Source organism: Phaethon aethereus (assembly GCF_964289735.1).
Source record: "Phaethon aethereus genome assembly, chromosome: 5".
In the NCBI taxonomy this organism is placed as follows: Eukaryota; Metazoa; Chordata; class Aves; order Phaethontiformes; family Phaethontidae; genus Phaethon; species Phaethon aethereus.
In genome coordinates, this window is record NC_138579.1 from 51,575,525 (window position 1) to 51,596,874 (window position 21,350).

Consider the following 21,350-nt stretch of genomic DNA (forward strand, 5'->3'; position numbering starts at 1 on the left):
TGTCAGCCACTGGTTAAGTCACATAGCCCCTTCCCAAGTGAGCAGAATATACAAATGTGTCTGGCACTTCTTCAAAGATGGAAACTGAAAATTTGTTTTCTAATGGAAGTTCTGCACTAGATACCTAACATCCATTTCTACTGACAACATGCCAGTGCCATTTTAACTCGTGCCAGTCCAGAATAGACCACAACAGACCCCTTCACAGCACAGTTCAGAACTGCAGGCAAACATATGAATTTTTTTCCCCATCATATCCTAAATGGTCCTATTCAGATATCTGTAAATACAGCCTCAGGAGTCTGTTTGTGATACCTAACAAAAGTAAACTCCATGTGTAAGAGAAAAACTGCAAAAAGAAAAAAAAGGGGGAGGAAGACTTAAAATGAGAATATTTACACCTGTTTTAATCTAAAATGTGGAGTCCGTTGCTAGGAGCATGGAGATTTCACTCTTTGTGCAAACACTTAAAACAGGGTTGCACAATATATAGGAATCAACATATCTACAGATGTCACAATCCACTTCATGTAAAGAATATCTTCTGTTTGCAAGACCAAGTGAACCACCCTCTTCTCTCTATTTTTGCATATAGAAGAGAACCACAAGAAGTAAGTATAATAAGCAAAAGAAAAACTGAGGGAATAAAAAGGCCTTATTTTAGCTTCTCTGATTTTCCTAACCTTTGATGCCAACCCAAACAGTATCACTGGCTTCACTGCCTTACAATGAAGTGAGACAGACTGAAGACTGCTTAAACCCATGAAATGCATTGCACAACTACAGTCCCACCTATAAAAGGTGGCATCTGGGATGTTCCCAATCCTGCAGGCTGAAAGGTAAGCGGGGAATCGCACGGTGTTCTATCAGACATTCTTTCAAAAATTAAGAAATATTAGATATTGTCATAAATGTTTATACAACATTGTGAGGAGGGCTTCTCCTCCTCAAATTCAGAGGCAGAATGTCTACTTTGCTTTCAAAGCAGGTGGTGCATTAAAAATTACTCCTTGTCCATGCATCTGGATACCACATAATCATTAAGGTCCTGAAATAAGGGTCTCTAGGGCCCCCACATCCACCTCTTCCTGTACACAAACCTTGCATCAAGTCTTTCTCATGCAGCGATTTTAAATACTGGTTCCAAGCACCACAGAGAAGTCAAAACATTTTTTAAAGAGGTTGTACCTGAGTGTCCCAATTTATTGCAAAAGCCTCAGGTAAAATCTGCAATTTCAAGCAATTACACTTGTAGCAATGTAGACATAACAAACATAACATTTCTTGCAAAAGTTTTATGAACCACATGAATGTGTTTCCTTTCTTCTCAAATATGTCTTGTTATGCTAAATATGATGTTAATATTAATGAAACAACAGACTCCTCAAAAAGTGGATAAGTGCATCCAAGACATAAAGCACCACATAAGAACAGCACTTGTTTTCTAAGAATGCATCCAAGTATGGCTCAATTACTCACCTCAATTTTATCTGTCTTTGCATCTCCCCAGTAAAGCTTGTCTCTTTCAAGATCCAGTGCCAAGCCGTTAGGCCAACCTAGGGATGTATTCACCAGAACTCGCCTTTCTGAGCCATCCAAATAAGCACACTCTATCTTAGGACTTTCACCCCAGTCCGTCCAATACATGTAACTGTAAAAAAACAGAGGGGAAACAGTCAATGCACGTAACACGCACAACAAAGAAGTGTCAAGATTTGTCCTGTTTTTGAAAGAACTTACTAACTTTCTGCTTCCCCAACTGCAGCAAACAAGCCAACTCAAACTGTAGTCACTGATAACAATATAAAGTTTGAGCATTAAGTGAACTAACTACTGAAAATGGGCAGTGGCTCAATTCTTTCACAGTTATGACAACACTGAAGATCCAGAGAAAAGAAAATTCAAGCAAACAGAAAATGTGTAGGTTCATTGAAGAACACTGTATTTAGAAGTCACCTTTTATATACGCAGTATGAAAGGGATGTACCAAGGGAAAGCCAGTTATTTCTGGAATATTTGACAAATAATAAACACATTATCTTGCAATTTGCAGATTTTCAGTTTCAGGACACCATAAACTGGATCAAAAAGCCCATCACAAGGCTATCAATAAACACAAAACTTACCCCATTACAGGATTGAGCACTATTGCTCGAGGTTCGTCTAAGTTTTCTGAGATAAGGATCTTTCTTGATGTCCCATTCAGCCTGGTCACTTCAATGCGGTCTGTTCCAGTATCAGTCCAGTAAAGGTTCCTTGCAACCCAATCTACAGCAATACCATCTGGATGGTTGATTTCTGTGGTTACCAGAGTCTGTGCTCCAGAGCCATCAAGGTAGGCCCGACGAATTGCCCGGACATCATCATCAGTCCAGTAGATGTAGCCTTCCACAGGATCATAATCTATGGCAATTGCGTGTCTGATATTATCTATCTGTAGAATAATGTCAGTGAAATCTGGCATGTCCAGGGAAATCCTCCTCAAGTCAGTCCTTCTAGCGAGCAGCAAGACTTCTTCAGCACCTGGGGAGAAAACCATTCACGGTATCATTTCCTTTGCTATTGATGTGAACACTTCAATACAGCACAGGCTGTGAACTGTCACCGTCTCTATTGTAGGAGATTTCCTTAAAATAAGGACATCAAACTTTGATTGAAACATAGACTTGTCTGAGCAGGGAGTTATTCCTAATCAGTTCTTCTCAGCTAGGTACTTGTGCTGGCACTCTTATTTCACAATGACAGCATCTTTCTTTCTCCTGGCCTCCTAAACTAATAAGGAAGAGAGCAATCTCTACTAAGAATCTAAAAAAAAAAAAAAATTGGTGGGCATAGGTCCAAATATTTCAACACATTATATAGAATTCCTCAGCTCAACTGAATTTCTCAATAGCTGTATCAGTGCATTAGATGTGGTTTTTACCCACAAGCCCTACATAATAAATGACAAGGGCTAATGGGTGACTTGGGTATTTTGTAAACAAATTACATTAATGAGTTGCTCCAGACAGCCCAACAAGAAAGCAAGTTGCAACTACAGCAAGTATTTCTCAACTGGCCAAAGTTGATGCAAAACTAATTTTAAGTAAATAGGATTGTTGTTTTTTTCTCTCCGCTATTCTTGCTCCCCACTGCAAAGTTTCACTGCTTGTGGAAAGGGTGCCAAACAACAATCTGGAGCACATTTCAAAGACAAGTGACATTTTCAATGTTGTCTTTCTGGCAACTTCCTTTATCAGTACAAAAACAGGAGCCACAGTAAAACATCCAGTTGCTTAACACATTTTCCCCACATTCACCCATGCACGCTTCAGCACAAAAGGGGTAATAGGAATATGTGTCTTTTTCCTACTCTGTTACTAAAAAGATTCTGTGTAGATTGAAAACAGACGGGAGTTTTATCATTTAGCAACATCCAAAATTGGAAACCAGAACAAAAGTAACTTGTGGCATTTCATCCAGACCAGAAAACATCAGCAGAAGATGGTAAATTCCAGTTCCCAGCAACAGCCCAGACTGAATGAAAATGGCTAACATTGGACATACCTTTTGAGCCCACTAAGAGTAACAAATTCAAATCTTCATGAGAATGTTCTTCTAGAAATAATTCTCACCTAGGCATGCACATGGAGTTCTGGAGACTCAGAAGTTGAATCTACTGCACATCAAAACCAAATTCACACTCACTCTGGGAGCTGGGCTGTGCTGCTATTTGCATTTGGGTTTAGAAATCAGAGCTTACTCTCCAAATATTATCCCAGAAGCTCTGAAAAGAAACAGTGCTCAAGCTACAAGTGTATAATAAAAGGAAAGGATCTAGAAAAGCAATGTTGCAACATCACCCAAACAAGTTTGCTACATGGCACAGAGGACATAGTTTGATGTGCACTTTGAACTACTTCAAGTCACCGCAGCTTGTGAATGAAATGGTGCTGCCCTTCTCCTTGCCACAGGCTGCTTGTTCTCACTTCTGTATCACCCCTTCTCACATGCAAGCACAGCATGGCTGTGTGTTGCAAACCACACTAAAGAGCTGATTCAAACAAAAACTAACTCAACAGAAATAAAGCCATCAGCTGAAGCTGACAACCAGACTGGTTCACTGCAGAGCTCCACAAACACTCGTGCTGGCATGGGGAGGAACTCCAGCAAGAATGCTTCTTCCAGTCAGTGTTACCTGACAGGTTTGATAACTACAGCATCAGTTGCACCAAGAAACTTTGAGGGAAGGCTTGGTTAGAAGGCAAGCAGCAATAACTCAGAGCTCAAAAACCACATGGAGAAAAGGGAGGAGGGAAAGCCCATACATTCTTGACAGTAAAGCAAGAGAGCTGTCTACCGTAAAATTTCCTTAATACAGATTTTTGCACTTCAAAGATTGCAAAATAAAAACAAGCTTTCTGGAAGAGTGTTTGTTGTACTTGGAACTTCTGCTTGCTTCTCTGGACATAGCAAAACTAGTAACCTGTTGCCCAGTTGAGAAGGGAACAGCCCCAGGTGACCAGACGACTTAAAAGGCTTCCCTTCCTCCATTGCCCCCTTAGGTAAGCACAGCAACGATTTTTTGTTTTTTCAAATTTCCTTTCTGTTAAGGGAACAACATGCATCAGCATTCCTTGAAGGCACTGCTATCAAAAGTATTAATTTTCAAAAGCTTTACAAATCTCCTGGATTTTAGCACCTTTACTAAATAAAAATAACGAGATACCTAAAACAGTATTTGATATTTTACATCATGCTTTAAAATGTTGGTTTACTTCCCGAACAGTGAAAAAGTCAATCAATCAACTGTTTTCTTAAAAAGGACCATGGTGGACAGAAGTCCAATATATAGCTTATACCTCCTCTTCTACCATGCTTCTTTGCTAGATGTATATTCTGACACATCATCTTTGAAAGATTAACTACATATAATGGCACACAGCATGAACGAAAGGTGACACTGTCAATTACTTCAGAGTACATCAAATGTGAGACAGTTCACAGATAGCTATTTTAAAAAGTTATCTGCGAACAAAAGCAGTCCATAGTCTGTGATTCTGTTCTCACTCTCTACATCAAAGATTACCCCAGGAACAATAGTCTTGGGATCTCTGGATTAGAAAACAGGTCAAAGCCAGGACAATATGGAAAGAATAAACTTTAAGCAGAAAGGGAGGATCTTCAAAATAGTAAAAAGGTTGTATTCAAAACTGATGTAGGCAGTGTTAAAAATGGTATTTTTATGGAGCCTGTTCAAATAGAAAGGCTTTTAGATCTCTTTTGTTTCATTAACTTACCTGTGTTGACATTTTGCTAGAAGTACTTAGCTGGTATCAAGTCCCATGGTGCTAAGTATTAAACATACTTGTTTTTTTCTGACATTACTGTCTCCGAAGAACTTAAAGTGCCACCAGGCACTGGTTTGTTCAGAGCATGTTAGCTTGACAACAGCAGAAATTAAAAGAAACACAGATCATATTATATATGGACTAATTTTACCTCCATATTACCTCCAACAGTACAGATTGTCCACCAGCAAATAGTCTCTACAGGAAAAATTTTCAAAAGGTCCTATTACTTAATACATTTAAACACAGAGAAAACATTTGATTTTCTAATGCAAATTCAAATTACACCTCAATAGCCAAAGGGGAAAAAAAAAATCACTATTAGAGAGAGCACCTGCAAACCAGGACACAGATCTGCAACTGCATAGCAACTATGGGGGAAACAAATACCTCATGTAACCTCAAGTTTTGTGCCTTGCTTCTATGTTTCTGAAATATTTAACTTGTTAGAGTCAAAATAAAAACTCCTGTTTAGTGCAAGTTAAGTAAAAATTCAGGCTTCAAAACTCAACATGGAAAGTGGGGTGTATCTGGGCATCCAAGTGCTCTATAAAACAGAAGAGTTTTAAATTATAAATTAATTTTAAATTATTTTAGCTCAACTACCTCAAAAAGTGAGGAGCACTGCAGCTGTTCAGCCACCCACAACACTCTGAATTTCATATCCACTAAGATAACTTCTGAATTTCTACTGTATTAATATGTCTGCAATCAGAATCTTAATATTAAAGCATGAGTAGTGTGAAGCAAAGGAGCATCAAATACTGCCTAGCAACTGATAACACAGCAATTACAAATATTACATGTATTTTACGACAAGCAACACTACAAGCATCATTGCATGGGAACAGACAGATAACAATCAAATGCGTGTGCTTTGCCTCTTCACACAATTGATTGCAGCTTCACCTTGGTTCACTGTGAACAAGGTCAGAGTTGAACGTATGAGAGGAAAGAACTATCAGTGTAAGGCCCAAATTATGCCTAGAGATGCTGGCTAGACAACAGGCTGAAAAACGTTGTTAATACCCCCCCTAAAATTCACAAGTAATACCAAAACAGTCTTCAGCTCCTCACAGCAGCAATAATCGGACTCAACTTTATCTCATCCAGCTCTGTCATTTCTTCACCTGTGCATATCATCACACATTCACTTGCATACAAAGTAATATTTTGACCAGGAATAGGACAGCCAGGACTCCTTGAATCATCAATTACTTAATGACTACAACCTTCTTGCAAAGGGAAGAAAATAATCCTGTTTCTGACATATTCAACTGCTCTGTCTTTTTCTGCAGGCAAACACTAGTGTAGAAATGTTCACAACATCAGTTCTGTCCCAGGGACATACACAGCTGAAAACAAACAGGGAGAAGAAAACTTTTCTCTGCTGACCTAGCAGACCAAAAAAAAAATCTCCACTTCAGTTGACAACTGAGGCAGTTTATTGGCAGTTGAACCAGATGCTTCTTGGGATATTTTTATAATTTCTAACAAACCTCTAACTGAAACTTATGGGAAAAAGAAATAATAAGTGGCATGAGCTATTTGGCCAATTTAAAGTTCTGGCTGTTTGGCAATTTCTACTGTACAGATGCTTAAAATTTAGTCAAATTATTAAACAAGGCTCTCGACAGACTTGCATCTACATACTTGGACATTAAAAAACACATGAACAGAGAAAATGTTATCACAGCATATCTCACGATGTTCTGCCCCCTGCTTGAAAGTTGGTAAAATCATTACCATGGGTAATTTTTGATAGGTGCAAAAATCTTGGCTTTTATTACAATGCAGTCTAAAATCGGTGTTGGTTATAACAGTATTTGACTCTATTAACAAACTTCTGCTAGAGAAAAAAAGAGCTGGCAGCAGGCTCTGAGCACATCACTAAGAGATGAGAACTTGACACTGGTTCTTTCTAAAAACCTGGACAAACACACTTGTCTGGATCATTAGTTTTATCTGTATCATGGAAGTATTTTGATTATTAATGTTGGTAGAATGTTTTCAAGGCTACAAAAGTGTTATGCTGTGACTTGCCTAGTGTTATCCTAAATAACGCTAGAACCTGCCTCATATACTACAGCTAGCTATTTACCTAGTGCTAAAGTGCTGTGGCATTTATTTAACTAAATTAATTTTCAAAAACCTCTCTCACCACAGTCACTTTTGTAACAACATAATTAAAAGACTCCCAGCAGAATTGCTAACTGTTATAACACGGTCATGTATAACACCACACAAAGAACAAAAGCCTTTTCTGGGGGGAGTGGGGAATGCAAGCTATTCCAACATCACAATTGCAGCAATCAAACCCTTCAGCAGAAGTTTATGTAAAGTCCTCCATGCAAACCATAGATCAGAAAAACAGAAGGAATTAGGTCCCCCTAAAGTTTCCATTTAGAAAGCACTTCAAAAAACACAAGTTCAAATTGCTGTTTTATTTTTCCAACTGGTTTAAACTTTGAACTGTTTATTTTTTTTCTAGTCTTTTTTTTTATTCAGCAAAAGCTTTCTGCAGACTTTCCACAGAACTTTTCAGTAGGTCTAACATCCATAAAAGCAAATGAACTGTTTCGGTTAACACACAGAACAATATCTGAATTTAAAAAACAAACAGAACGGAAAACAAAATAATGCCATTCAAGGCAGTTATTCTCGCTCTCTGAAGACTATATTCCCTCTTTGCAATCAAGAAATCCTACAGAAACAATTAAGATCCTCGTACATGAGATGCTTTCCTCCTATACCCAGTATAATCAATTATTTTTAGTATCCATGGCTAGGTATAGTGTTTGCTTCGATTTGGTTGGTTTGTGCTCTCTTTATTAAACGTTCATGCTTCAGTGCTGGAAATGGCAACTGTATTCCATTTGCAAAATTAGCTGCAATCAGAGCTGATAGCAGCGAAGCACGCCATCTCACTAGCTTGACAAGAGCCTTTTTTATTCTTCCCTTGGCCCACTTCACATTTGACAAGTGACAAGACATCTATAATACAGTAACAAATGCTCCAATTTATTCACCCAACCTAAATAAATGTAGGGTGCAGTGGATGCCTCTGCTAATCTATGCCAGCAAACGCCATGCTACTCCCTTCCCATTTGTCTGTCTGCTAATTAGTCTAGGACAATGCTCCATTGTGGGACTCTTCCCCCAGTTTTATGTATGTGCATCTGCGTTTATCTGCCCGTATAGACTCAGTCTATTTACAGGCAACTCTGGAAATCTCTGTATTTGTGGGGATTTTTCCAGATAAACTGTAAAAATGGGAAAGCTTTTAGCTCTTCTCCAAAGAACAAAATAGTAAGCACTTTTTAAAAAGAGTGCATTAGAAGTACTTTGACTGCAGGCAACTCTTTTACAAGCTCTTTGAGTACAGCTATGTCAGCACTCTTGATAAATTAAAATGATTTATCAGAAAAGCAAGGGATTTTTCTAGTTGCTATAATACAATGAATTACCTGGCCAAGTTTCAGTGTATGGCCAAAGTTCGGGGGGGGAGTGGGGGTTAGGCATAATATGGAGGTGGGAGAACATGTCACTGTTCTGTATGGAGTGTAGGAAAACAGGTAACGTTGCCATGCTGTTTAATAAGCTTGCCAATATTCAAAACAATCACAACATCTTGCACAAGGGTTTAGCATTAGCCACTCCTCACACCACAGAAAAAATGATACAATGAACCTCACTACCAGAGGTTTAAATCAACAACACTGTGTAAAACCCCATTCCTGCTATTCAACTTCCACAGAAAATACAAAGTATTTAAGGAGTTGAGACAAACTTTGGTAATATCTAGAAATAAATGGAAATTCTTTTTATATATTCTGTTTGGGTACCTTAACAGAGCCAGCTGCAACATGAACAACACTATGCATCCCAGTTCAGATCTTTATTTATCTTCCAGTCTGAGAGGAAGACAGCACAGATTCATACTGTGTGATGGCGGTGGGCTGGGAGAAGCTGTAGTCTCCTCCTTGACACTGTGGACTGGGGAGAGCATGCAACGCACATCAGGTTTACCAATTAAAAAATGAGAGTTGCGAGCAGTGTGAGTATGCAACCAATAAAACAGAAACAGGAAAGGCTTCTGTCCTGGTTTCAGCCAGGGCAGAGTTAATTTTCTTCACAGAAGCTAGTGTGAGGCTGTGTTTTGGATTTGGGATGAGAAAATGTTGATAACATGCCGATGTTCTGAGTTGTTGCTAAGTAGTCAAGGTCAGTCCAGCTTCTCATTCTGGCCTGCCAGCGAGAAGGCTGGGGGTGCACGGGAAGCTGGGAGGGGACACAGCCAGGACAGATGACCCAGGCCGGCCAAAGGGATATTCCATACCATACAATGTCATGCTCAGCATATAAAGCTGGGACGAAGAAGAAGGAGAGGGAGAAGGGATGTTCGGAGTGATGGCGTTTGTCTTCCCAAGAAACCATTACATGTGATGGAGCCCGGCTTCCCTGGAGATGGCTGAACTCCTGCCTGCCCGTGGGGAGTGGTGAATGAATTCCTTCTTTTGCTCTGCTTTACTTATTAAACTGTCTTTATCTCAAACCATGAGTTTCCTCACTTTTACTCTTCCAATTCTCTCCCCTGTCCCACCGTGGAGGAGTGAGAGAGCGGCTGCATGGTGTTTAGTTGCAGGCTAGGGCTAAACCATGAGAACTTCTTTGAAAGAATATTTTGAGTGCCCACATTCAGATGGTACTTGATTTAATTGAAAGGTAAGTAGGCATAAGGAAAACTAACACTTGTGACAAAGAAAGGAAATACCAGAGCACTCACGTAACTCACAAATTACGTATCTGTCTGCATGTTACAGTGAAAAGCTATTGTCTACTGTTTCTTCCATTATCTCTGTAGTAGACTTCTAAGTTACTTTGCCTGAACCAGAAAAAACCCACTACAATTCAGAGTTTTGACGCATTCATAGAGCCACTAAAAAACACCCCAAAACCAGAACATTAATTAAACTGTACAGCTGATAAGATCATCAGCACAAAACAGCTAAGACAAAAGTAACGTTTCTTCCAGAGAAAGCTGTTGCAATACAGAAGTCATAGTTAACCCTACTTTAGCACTGAGCTTAGTTACTCTACTCAAGGATTCACTTAAGGTGAGACATCTCAACTTTATACATACCCAGTACTACACTTGCAAGCACAAAGCTTTGTAAAGTTACTACTGACAGAGGAGTAGGTAACGCTTATGAAGATTTACTCAAAACATCATAACAGTCATAAGTGCATTGGTGGAATGCAATCAGAATCAAAACCAGCACAATTGTCTGGCTATTGCTGTACCAAGCAAAGAATCTGCCCTTATACAGAGGTTTCATACAAAGACCTCAAAGCACTTGAACAACTAAGTCTTGCCCCCCCGCTCACCCCGAGGTCTGCCTATACTATATACGTTTTAAAGAAAGAAAAAAGAAAGTTGGAAATGTTAAGTGGTAAATCTGAATGTTAGTTTACAGATATCGTAGCCATAGCTTCCACTTTTTATTGGCAAAAAAAGTGAACATCCCTTTGCACTGAATTCTTAATAACAGTTCATCACAAGCCATAGGAAAAAGGATGGGCCAAGAAAAAGTCTGTCAGAAATCCCCACTGCTAGAAAAAGGGTACAGTCTTTGGATTCTGGAATTTCCTCACAAAGTATGGTTTTAAAGTTTAAATGCACCTATTCTCTGCTGGAGATATACAACTCCACTGGCTCAGAGTAAAGAACCACCAACTTCAGAAGTGACAGCCATTTTACCACCTAGACTCTGTTAAACAAAGTTTTGGTGGTGACACCTTCAAATAGACAACTATCAAAAATTCATTACAACCCAACAAAATACATAATTAATATTTTTTTAAATACTGAACAGAAATACACTTAAAAGAGTTTTTCTACAATCCCACTTCTGTTGACTTCTAATTGCAGGCATTTCCCACTCACCAAGTGACCTTGAACATATTAGTTTCTCTGCACTGCTGTCCTCCATTACACAAACAGAAATAAATACACCCCATGGGCCCTCTCTGAGGCTGATAGCTGTATAACGCTTTGGAGTTTAAGCGTTATTTATTATATTCCAAGTATCATGGAGCCACAGAAAATTTAATTCTGAGCTAACACAATCATCTGTCAAAGGGTAAACATAATGGAAAAAAGTTATAAACAATTGTAGATTAGGGTTTGCAAATCTAGGGAGCAACCTCACTGTTGCTACATTGATGAAGTAAAATAGAGCTTGGCTATTCAAAGTCTGAAGAGGCAGTCAAGCTACAGCAGCTTAATAAGCTATCACTGGGTCTTGGTAACTTTCCATTGTGTATGTAACTAGCCCATGGTGAATGCAAGATAACAAAAGTTTACACATAAACCTTTTCAGTGCAGACCCAGGGTGTGGTTCTCCTGCCACATAAACCCAGAATCAATCCAGAGACTCAATAATGCTGAAAAGGGAAAGTGTTACACAAAAACCCCTAACTACACACAAAATGAGCTAGTTACCATCTCTAACTAGACAGTGTTTCAGAGTCCTGGAAAGTAGTCATCAATCTGAAACATGTACCAAAGCCGGAAAGGAGAGTTTAATTCACTAGCCCAGCAAAACCACTGACAACAGAGCTAGAAGAGCTAGAAGATGATGTGGCAGACCTTCCAGAATGCTCCTCACTCCCTCAAGGCTCTTCCTTATAGCATGTTTCTAACGGCTTTTAGACAATGAAATTATAAACAAGACCATTTCATATGGGGATATTTCATTTTGTTGCTACACACAGTACTCCCCATTTAGTTGCTATGAACAGAAAGTAATGTAATCTTTTTATACAGATCAAATAAAATCACAGACATAACATACTAACAAAAGCAAGGGGAAAACAGACTCAAAACAAACAAGATCTACGCATGAATGAAAGAAAAAAAAATGAGGAAAAAAAAAACCCTCACGAAATTTTTATAGAATCAAGTAGAAATAGAATTGGTAGCCTCTAGGTTTCCTAGATTGTCAGATACCCATTGCTGGACAGTTTTTACAACCCTTTCTGGTGTATTGCAAAGGTATCTCAGTGAAATACAATTCCACATAATACTGTTTCTTAGTGAGTAAGTAACACCCTAGCCCATTATTTTAGTGGTAAAGAATCAATAGGATGTGTTTGGAGTAAGCTGTGTAATGGGTCCAGATGAAGCAAGTGAAATGCTATTCCTCATTCAACACACTGCATCTCATTTTCCATTGCCTGGAATCTGGATAATTCTCTGCCTTGCAGGAACCACCATAGACTACTTGTACATTTGATTTTATTATCCAAACTTTCCCTCTCATCTGGTGCAAAACACCCACAGGTCCTGTCAGTAAATCATCTGCTGGCTGGAGGGAAGACTAGGGAAGGAGGGAAGATTAGGGAACTAATGTGGTTGCAGACATTGAGGGAGGTGCCAGTTACACAAATCCCTCCTTCAGAGAAGGAACACGGTAATCTTCAAGAAGCCCCATCTCAGCCTAACAAAGGAAAAACATGAAATTGACAGTTCCTTGATAAGCAAAGGAAGCATGATACACCTTTGCGAGTGCGGTAGGGAGAGGGGGAATGAGGAAAAAGTCCTCCAGAACTTCTGGATAATGTCTCCATATGGTAGTCAGACACCAGGCACAGGACAGCAGACTCCTATGAAGTCAAAGCATCTTGCAACCAAAAGATCGTGGTTTTCCACAGTTGCATTTCAATCAGAGTGGGCAAGGGGGAGAGACAGACATGTGGGCAGCTGTCAAGGTTCTAGGAAATAAGGGAAAATAGAGTTTTCCTTTTGTTTATTTTCCTCGTGACAAACAGAACATGAGTGCTCCTTCCCAATACAGCCCCAAATCAATGCTAGAGTTTATCTACTGATATGCAAGATTTCTCTTCCAGCATCTTCCCAGTGCTAGAAGACTCCTGACAGTTATTTTAGGTTATTCACACAATGCCAGCAGAAGCTTTCTCAGGTACTTGAAAGAGCTGAATTAAAGCAATGATCCCAAATAACAAATGTCTCCCAAATCTTTCCCTTTTGCAAAGAGGCTGTTCATCTCTAATTAGCAGTTGATCTACTTAATCAGAAAGTCTGGATTAGTCCATATGGTTTCTCTTTATTAATCGGGAAGACATGTTAGCAAAGAGACCTTCTTCTCTGGTGGTTAAATCTCATGAGAAGAAATACTTCATGATGGAGATATCTGTCTGCCTGCTTATCTTGCTTGGAGGCTTAGTTGCTCAAATAAGCTGATGATTGTTCAGCCAAGGAACTGCAGACACAAAACTTTTAAAATGTATGATGTGCACCAAGAAACATATGGAAGATGAGAAGGAAGTGCCTTAACGTTTTTTCCTTCAGTATTCCTCTATCCCCTATATCCCCTGGCATAAAACCCAGTATGAGCCCTGTAGTATTAGCCAGCAGGTTCCAAAACCACTGTTTTCTGTTTTGCATTGTGAAGAATGACAAGGAGAAATAAGACATTGGGGATATTACCTGACCAACTGCTCCAGTAACAGGATTGAGGATAAATAAGGGAAGCTGACTCTTCAAATGTCTGAAGCTAGTGCCTTCTCCAGTTATGAAAATGGTGGTTTTTTCCTGGTTTTCATTTGAGAAAACAGAATTTCCTAGTACATTTGAGAAACAACAGCTGTCATACCTTCCCGGCAGAAACCCTACAGCTCCTACCGCTATATGAGATTGACTCAACAGCCAAAGCTCTCCCACTTTCAAGCAAATAACAGTTGCCTTCAACTGGAGAAATGTATCTCTGGTGAGTTGAGCTCAGCATGCCATATGTCTCAAATGACTACTTAAATTCTGACGTATATACAAGATCTGACAAGATTACTGCAAAAGCAGCTGGCTTGTTAAACATCTAGACTGAGATATTTTAAAGGAACCAGATTTCTAGGAAGCACCCATCATCCATTTGAGGGAAGGGAGCATAAGAGGGAAGAAAGACTCCTTGTTACTGCTTTAAAACAACCAACCTCCTGCCATTGATTAAGTAAAAGAAGGTTCTGAAAATAAGTAACTTTTTCAGTTTGACTCATATTATGTTTAAATCTAGAGATATGGCAGTGGCTTTTTAGGCTGGCTTTAACAAATGCTGACACTGACGTACGGTAAGAGTTTAATTTCCACATCTCAAAAAGTGTAAACCCTCTCTTCTCTAAGGGTAGATTTGCTGGGCTAAAGAAGCCATCAACGTAATTGAGAATTCAGGTACCTCTTTCAATGTGAAACCTGCCAGCTACATCGGCAGGCCATTCACAGGTAACCTGTGACATACAAATACTAAAAGTTCCTGCACATGAGCATTTATAGCACACATTAAGTGTATATATATATTTTTTTAAACATTCATACCCTAACTTAAGCCAATTTACCCCAAGACGATAAAGCTGACCATCCTTTGTTCCAGCTGATGTAAAGAATTTAAAACAAAATAACAACAAACACTTTAGGGTTTTTAAAGAGCATCAAAAAATAACCAGAGAGGTCAACTCCAGCTCCCAACTTCTTATGCACCCCCTGCCTACTTGCTGGCAGGGCAGAGTGAGAAATAGAGAAGCCTTTTGACACTGTGCAAGCACTATTCAGCACTAGCTAAAAAAATCCCTGTGTTCTCACCACTGTTTTGGTCACAAATTCACAACATAGCATCATATGACCTGCTATGAAGAAAATAAACTCCATCTCAACCAAAACCAGTACAGCAATTTTAGTAAAATGGACCAAAACCTTATGATGCCCAGGCCAAGTGAAATTGCTGCAATGAAGTTGCATAACAAGTAGAGTAGAATTCTGTAGCTTTTACTGAAATATTTTATTCATATACTGCAGCAAAGCGTTACATGTCTAATGAGAAACAAAAACAAAACTGGAAAACGTTTTTTTTAAACCTTGGGGTATGCAGCTTCCAGAAGCTGCATGGATCTGGACTAATTCTGACATTGTGTAGCACTGAGTGTCCTTGCTGAAGTTAAAAAATATCCAATAAAAAAGAACATTAGCTGAAGTCCTAGTTTATCCTACTTATTACAGCTCCATAGCCACAGAGCCAAGCTAGTAAAAACCTGGAAGGGTGAGGTGGGAAGTATTTGAGTTCCACTCAAAATGTTTTGTGGTATCAGCCATGGATGACAGGTTTTAAAATTCTGTCAAATTAATTTTATTTCATATACAATTGACTTACTTTGTACCATGATATCAGAAAATGATGTGCAATGAGAATAAGATCCTTTGGGAATGCAACACTAATAGGCAGAGGATATCTAGGAAGTCAGAGTGACCACTTACAGGGAAGTACATCCACTTCTATGAAAAAAGATAAGGCTTTTGACATTCTTTTAGAAGGCCTGCAGCAATAGCTGTATGTCAGCAACACCAAATACAGCAGAAAGAATTTATATGTTTTCCAGAAACATAAGAGAAACAAGTTGCTGAACGCTGTTTACAGAAGCCAGCTCCATCTTGGAAGGGTGAATACAGATAGCTGTTGTACAAGAGACCGGGATCAGGGTTTAATCACATTTAGCTGACAAGATGTAAAACAAACCTGTAGACTTGCTTGAATGTTATTAAAGTGAACAACATGGTCAAGTCAAAGAGGGAAGGAAAAAGCAGGGGGAGTCATCCAACATTTTGACACTGCACCTTTGCCTAACAGCAAAGCAAACCTGCTCCATGAAAGCAGAACAGGATGGAAAGATCCTGACTCCATTTTGCCTGCAAATATTCACATTAAGTGGTGCAAATTATACAAAAGGTGCACCAGACCTGTAGTCAGAAACAGATAAATTCATGTCATTCACTGTGCGCTGTCAGGAAAGCAAGAATGAGAAGCATGAGGAAGGTGAAGCTGCTCAAAGGAGATGACATGCAACCTGAAGACTGCCCTGCAAGGTAAGAAATGTTCCAATGGTTTGCTGTTTGAGACATGATCCTAGCTATTAATACATTTGTCTTTCTCACAACAGTTCAAATTACTACTAACCCAACAACAGAACTGACTAAATCTTAGGAAGGGGACCTCAGGACAGAAGGAGAAGGAACAGCTTCCTGAAAGGAGCCCTCACAGACAAACAAGACAGTCATGAATCAAAATAATTCTATTCATAAAGAAGATAAATGTGATCCTTAAACAAAGAAAGAAATACCTCAGGATAGCCCTAAGTCAGCAAAATGACTGAAAAAAGGTCCCCAAGCTTTTAAATTTCCACACTTTTGCTCTGCTTTCTAAACTAGCCTATTTGCTTGTACATTGTTGATGAAACCAAACTTTGCTTCCCTGAAAATATGCATAGAACACACATAATTTTTACTTTGGTCTTAAGACTTTGCATCAGAAAGCATCTGTAGCAAGAAACTGAAGATTAACTAAAGCAGGCTTACAATTTTATGACTGCATGAATAAAGAGCTAATTAGGTAGAATTACACATCCTTTTTAAATGACTGCAACCAAACCTTTGTTCTTTTCTCAAACATTCATGCCATTGCTCAAGCAGGCTTAGAGGAGACTTTCAAACCAAAAAAAAACCAAATTAAAAAACACCAAAAAAATCCCCACAAATCAAGAAAGCCACCTGGTCTAAGAACTGTTTTGAAACATGACATTTCAGATTTCAGTCATTCCTGGAAGTTACGAGGTACTAAGAGTTACTACTGACTAGGCCACCTTCCACAGGCGCTTCAGACTAGAGCCATCAGGCTCTGATGGGCGTTACAAACTGTGACTTCATATCTTCTACACAGGCAAGATTGGGTTCAGATACCTACCTAAAATCTTGTATTTGGACACATCCACCAAGACAGTAGTGGTCCAACTCAACTTCTTAATTCCAAAGATCATAGCTGGAGTGTTCACTTTGCTAAGAGTACATGGTCAGGTGCAGCTGATTTACTTTCTATACTTACGACCCTCTGCTTGTTGATATGGGAACTTCAAGCAAGTCCAGAGCATTTTCACAGACAACAGAGGAAAACAGACTTAATATCACAACATCTGGAGGTAAGCAACAACATTTACCTGCACAAAACAAGTCCACATTCCCAGAAAATAACTTATACTTGATGCCAGTTGCAATCTATCCATATATTTAATATCCATTATTAGTTATGGATACCTACTATAGAGATTTTTTATTTATTTATTCAGAGCAGTATTTTAGAACCAGAGAGAAAGCAAGAATGAATCAATGCCGAAAGCCAAAACTACAGAATAAAGAACTATTCTTTTAACACAGACACAATACTCATGGCTTCAGCATATGAACAGTATATGTGTAGAAAAAGTGTGAAAATCCAGAACTTCAGAGTTTCAATGCATATAGACATAACCCACAGCAAAGCAAACAGTGGCACAGCCTGTTCTTGAATTCATATTTTCTTAATTACCTAGGCCCATTACTATTCCACACTCTTTATAAAGAGCTACAGAGCTCTCATACCTGAAAATTACCAATATATGTATTTTTCAATCTCCAAGAGAGCTGAAATCACCTAAGAGCCTCAGGGCTTTTCCATATAAGAACACTTTCTGACAGAGATATACAATATATTATATAGTTATATTTACACCAGTAAACTCTCCACATGGACACAGATTTTTGAGAACAGAATGCTTTTTCTTCTTGAACACAAATTGCCAGTAGCATTTGTGTAATTCACTTAAAAGCCTAACATCAAAGCAGCTGATATGCTGAAGTGACTTCATACTCTTGCACTTTTGCCCAAGCCAATAGGGAACAAAAATGGAGAGGTGGTCAACACTTTTGCAGCCGTAGTTCCCGATACAACTTTACTACAAAGAAATCCTGCAGAGAACAAAAAGTCAGTTCATTGCAACCAAGGAGTTAATTAATAAGAGGGGAAAGAGAAGCACATGGATGTGGGCAGAAGGCAGACAGGACAACAAAAGATGTGGAGCTTGGGAAAGAAATAATCCATAAAACTGAACCAAAAGACCACATTATTATGCAAAACCCAATTTCCTGTTCCCATCCCACTTTTTTGCCCTCCTTTGACAAAACACCCTTGACAGACTGTCTGGTCTGACAATGGAAAGGTGAAAGCACAGTATAAGCAGTCACTCCTGCTTGTGCTATCTGCCAAAACGCCAAAAGCAGGCTGACCTTCATTCCCACTGCCAGAAACATGAGGTCAATATGAACGTCTAAAAAGGTTGTCCTGAGCATTCAGCAATGTTTTTTTAGAAGCTGCGAAAGGGAAACTTTCCAAAGCTGGAAGGAGGAAAGGGAAAGGTCTTTCAGCAGCTGCAAGAACTACCTTATAAGCCTTTCAATTGCAGCAGGATGAGCTAATAAAGCTGGCCCTTAAACCCTGGATGTTCAGTGTTCAAATTCTGCTTCAAGTTCACAAATGAAAGGAATCTATTATGCTTGCTTTAGTACTCAGAGGAATCAAACCACATCAGAAAATGACTATACACTTTGACTAGACTCATTGAAAATGCATCAGAGTCAAGCAGCAGAGTGTCTTAGTCTGTTGGCAGAACATTCTCCAAAACCTTGCCTCCTAGCGTCTTACCACCGTATCAGTGTTAATTGCCTCATTTTTGTAAGATGCATTTTTAAAAGAGGCTTCCTGATCAGTGATAAAACCCAGCTTTCAAAGTATTCCACTAGACTCATTCAATTTATGGATACGAAATATGCATCTGTACTTCTCCATTAAAGAATATACTCTAGATATTATTCTGTAAACAGCTTTCTACTGGTAATACATAAGCCTCTCCTATTTCTCAGTGACATGGAACAGCCACCTAGAACATTATTTTCTCTAGCTCAATTGTCTCAAGCAGCAAACTTTATAAGCCTCTTCACACAAAGCCTTGCCTCACTTTTTACAATGTCCAAAAACCACAAACTAGACCCAGGAAGAAAAAAATGCCAGTGCAATTTTATCATCAAACCTTCCCATAGAGCAGCTCAAAAGGAAACAGAGAGATGATTAATCTTCAGAAACAGAAAAAAAGTATGTGTAGTTTAAATGTTAATTTTGAATTTTTCTGTACATATTATTTCGTTATAAAACTAACTGAAGTAGGGGCAACTCACTGGGTTATCTCTAAAATAGTACTGGGCATGTGGACGTGACCTTGAACAAATTTTCAGCACATCTGTCTGCAGAACACATCTCAAGCGTACTGCTAACTTTGAGATGCAACAGGAAAGTAACAACTCGGCCACCACTACTGCATCATTGACCACTACTGGACAATGAGTGGGAGGGAGGAGAAGTCTGTCCCTGGTCTATTGTCCAAATGGAAAGATTTCCTACAATAGCTTACTTCTAATAAAATTTTTCTGCACTGGGCTCCACATACTACTCCATTCCTACAGAGAACTGGCAACACAAAATACAGTCAAAATTCACTGATTTCTAATGCAAGGGATTACTCTTGTTCATAAAAATCATCATATTTGGAAGCTGGGCACGAGATTTGTGTACAACATTTCTGCAGTCTTCATCAGGACAAGAGTGACATTTCAGTGTGTCAGGCAGTTTCTCTCAACTCACTTCTTCAAGGCTCAACTTTTAAGCAGCAAACCCAAAGCAAGTCAAGACTGTCACTGTAGAAAAGCCAAGCTCCTACCTGATTTGCATGTCCTGCCATCGTCTTCTAGCTGCACGCCGGTGGGACAGGCACAGCTGTAGAAGGGGTCTCTTGGAGACAGCAGGCACAGATGGGAGCAACCACCGTTGTTGTCTTCACATGGAGTATGAACTTCAAGAAACCAAACAGATTTATTTTCATTTTTCTAGAACACCTAAAGCCCTCTTTTCTCCCTGAGGAAGAAATTATAGATCCCAAATGACTGGCACAAGCTTTAGAGCTAGAAAACAGAGGCACCACAAAACAAAGTGTTTGATCCCCCCTCCCCAGCATCTTACTTCTAGGGGCACCTAAACTCAGATGCATGCAAAAGCTGATTTTGAAAGAGCTGACAGCTCAGCACATTCTCACTGTGCAGCTCTTTCAATATTTCTAAAGATGAACACAGCTAAGAGCTTTGGACATCAGTTGCTTTGTCAGGTGTAGGGTCTGCTTGGGGTCTGCCAAGCATCATGAAAACAGAAAACAGGGCTTGGATGGTGGTGATGGTGGGGGGTGACCAGTTCTGTCAAAGAAGGGAAAACATAACAATATGTACAATTCCTACATTACAGTAGTGTTGCTGTACAAAAAAACCCGAAACCCAACACTTTGTATTAGAGGATTATGAATTACACACTAATTCCCACCACAGCTGTAGAAAAGTCCAGTAACTTTAAAAAGTCACTACAACCTTAAGCACTGCGACAACTGCCTGCTAGAAGCTCTTGTGCTGAGCAAGATAATCACCAGCATCTAACAGAGCACATCAGAAGATCAAATTTAGAGATCCAGAGTTCCCTACATGGTCAGTCAATGGTGAGAACTGACTACCACAGCCCTTTAACACTATGTTTTGCACTTCCCATACTCAAAGACTATCAAAAGGAAATCAGGCGCTCAGACTTTAAACACCCATAATAAGACACTCTTAAAAACAGAAAAATTAAAATCTGTACACAAAGCACCACTGTCCTACAAATGTAAAGTCACAGAACAAACTGAATGAGTGAAGAACATCTCAGACTTAAGCAGCATCCTGGATGCCATTTAGTGAGGTGACACTTTATAATCATATATAATATAATAATAACAATAATAACAACTATAATAATAACAACAATAATAATGTTGTACGTTCCTACTGCAAAACTTTCACAGCAAGACATATCCCCGAATCACCAACATGTAAAGAGGGCAACATGTAAAGTCAGCAATTTTGAAAACATTAAAAAAACCAGCTGGGGGCAGGGAACAGGACAGGACAGGGGCAGACACACAACAACTGCACTCATCTGTCTCATTTACATGGAAAAAAAATGGCAGCAAGAGATGAAACTGTAACCATAAATAATTATGGAGAATATTGCCAGCTAT

At 39.1% G+C, this 21,350-nt stretch overlaps 1 protein-coding gene across 4 annotated transcripts in view; it reads right to left on the minus strand.

Moving 5' to 3' along the window:
* LRP5 (LDL receptor related protein 5) overlaps positions 1 to 21,350 on the minus strand; it is a gene marked incomplete at its 3' end in the record, with an annotated part of 207,127 nt that overhangs the window by 80,155 nt on the left and 105,622 nt on the right. For all 4 annotated transcript variants that reach the window (XM_082000557.1, XM_082000559.1, XM_082000558.1 and 1 more), the window contains 3 exons: positions 19,974 to 20,105; positions 2,127 to 2,523; positions 1,480 to 1,651 (listed from right to left, as the gene is read on the minus strand). In XM_082000557.1, coding sequence (XP_081856683.1) covers positions 1,480 to 1,651; positions 2,127 to 2,523; positions 19,974 to 20,105 — 701 coding nt within the window. The remainder of the gene's footprint in view (positions 1 to 1,479; positions 1,652 to 2,126; positions 2,524 to 19,973; positions 20,106 to 21,350) is intronic.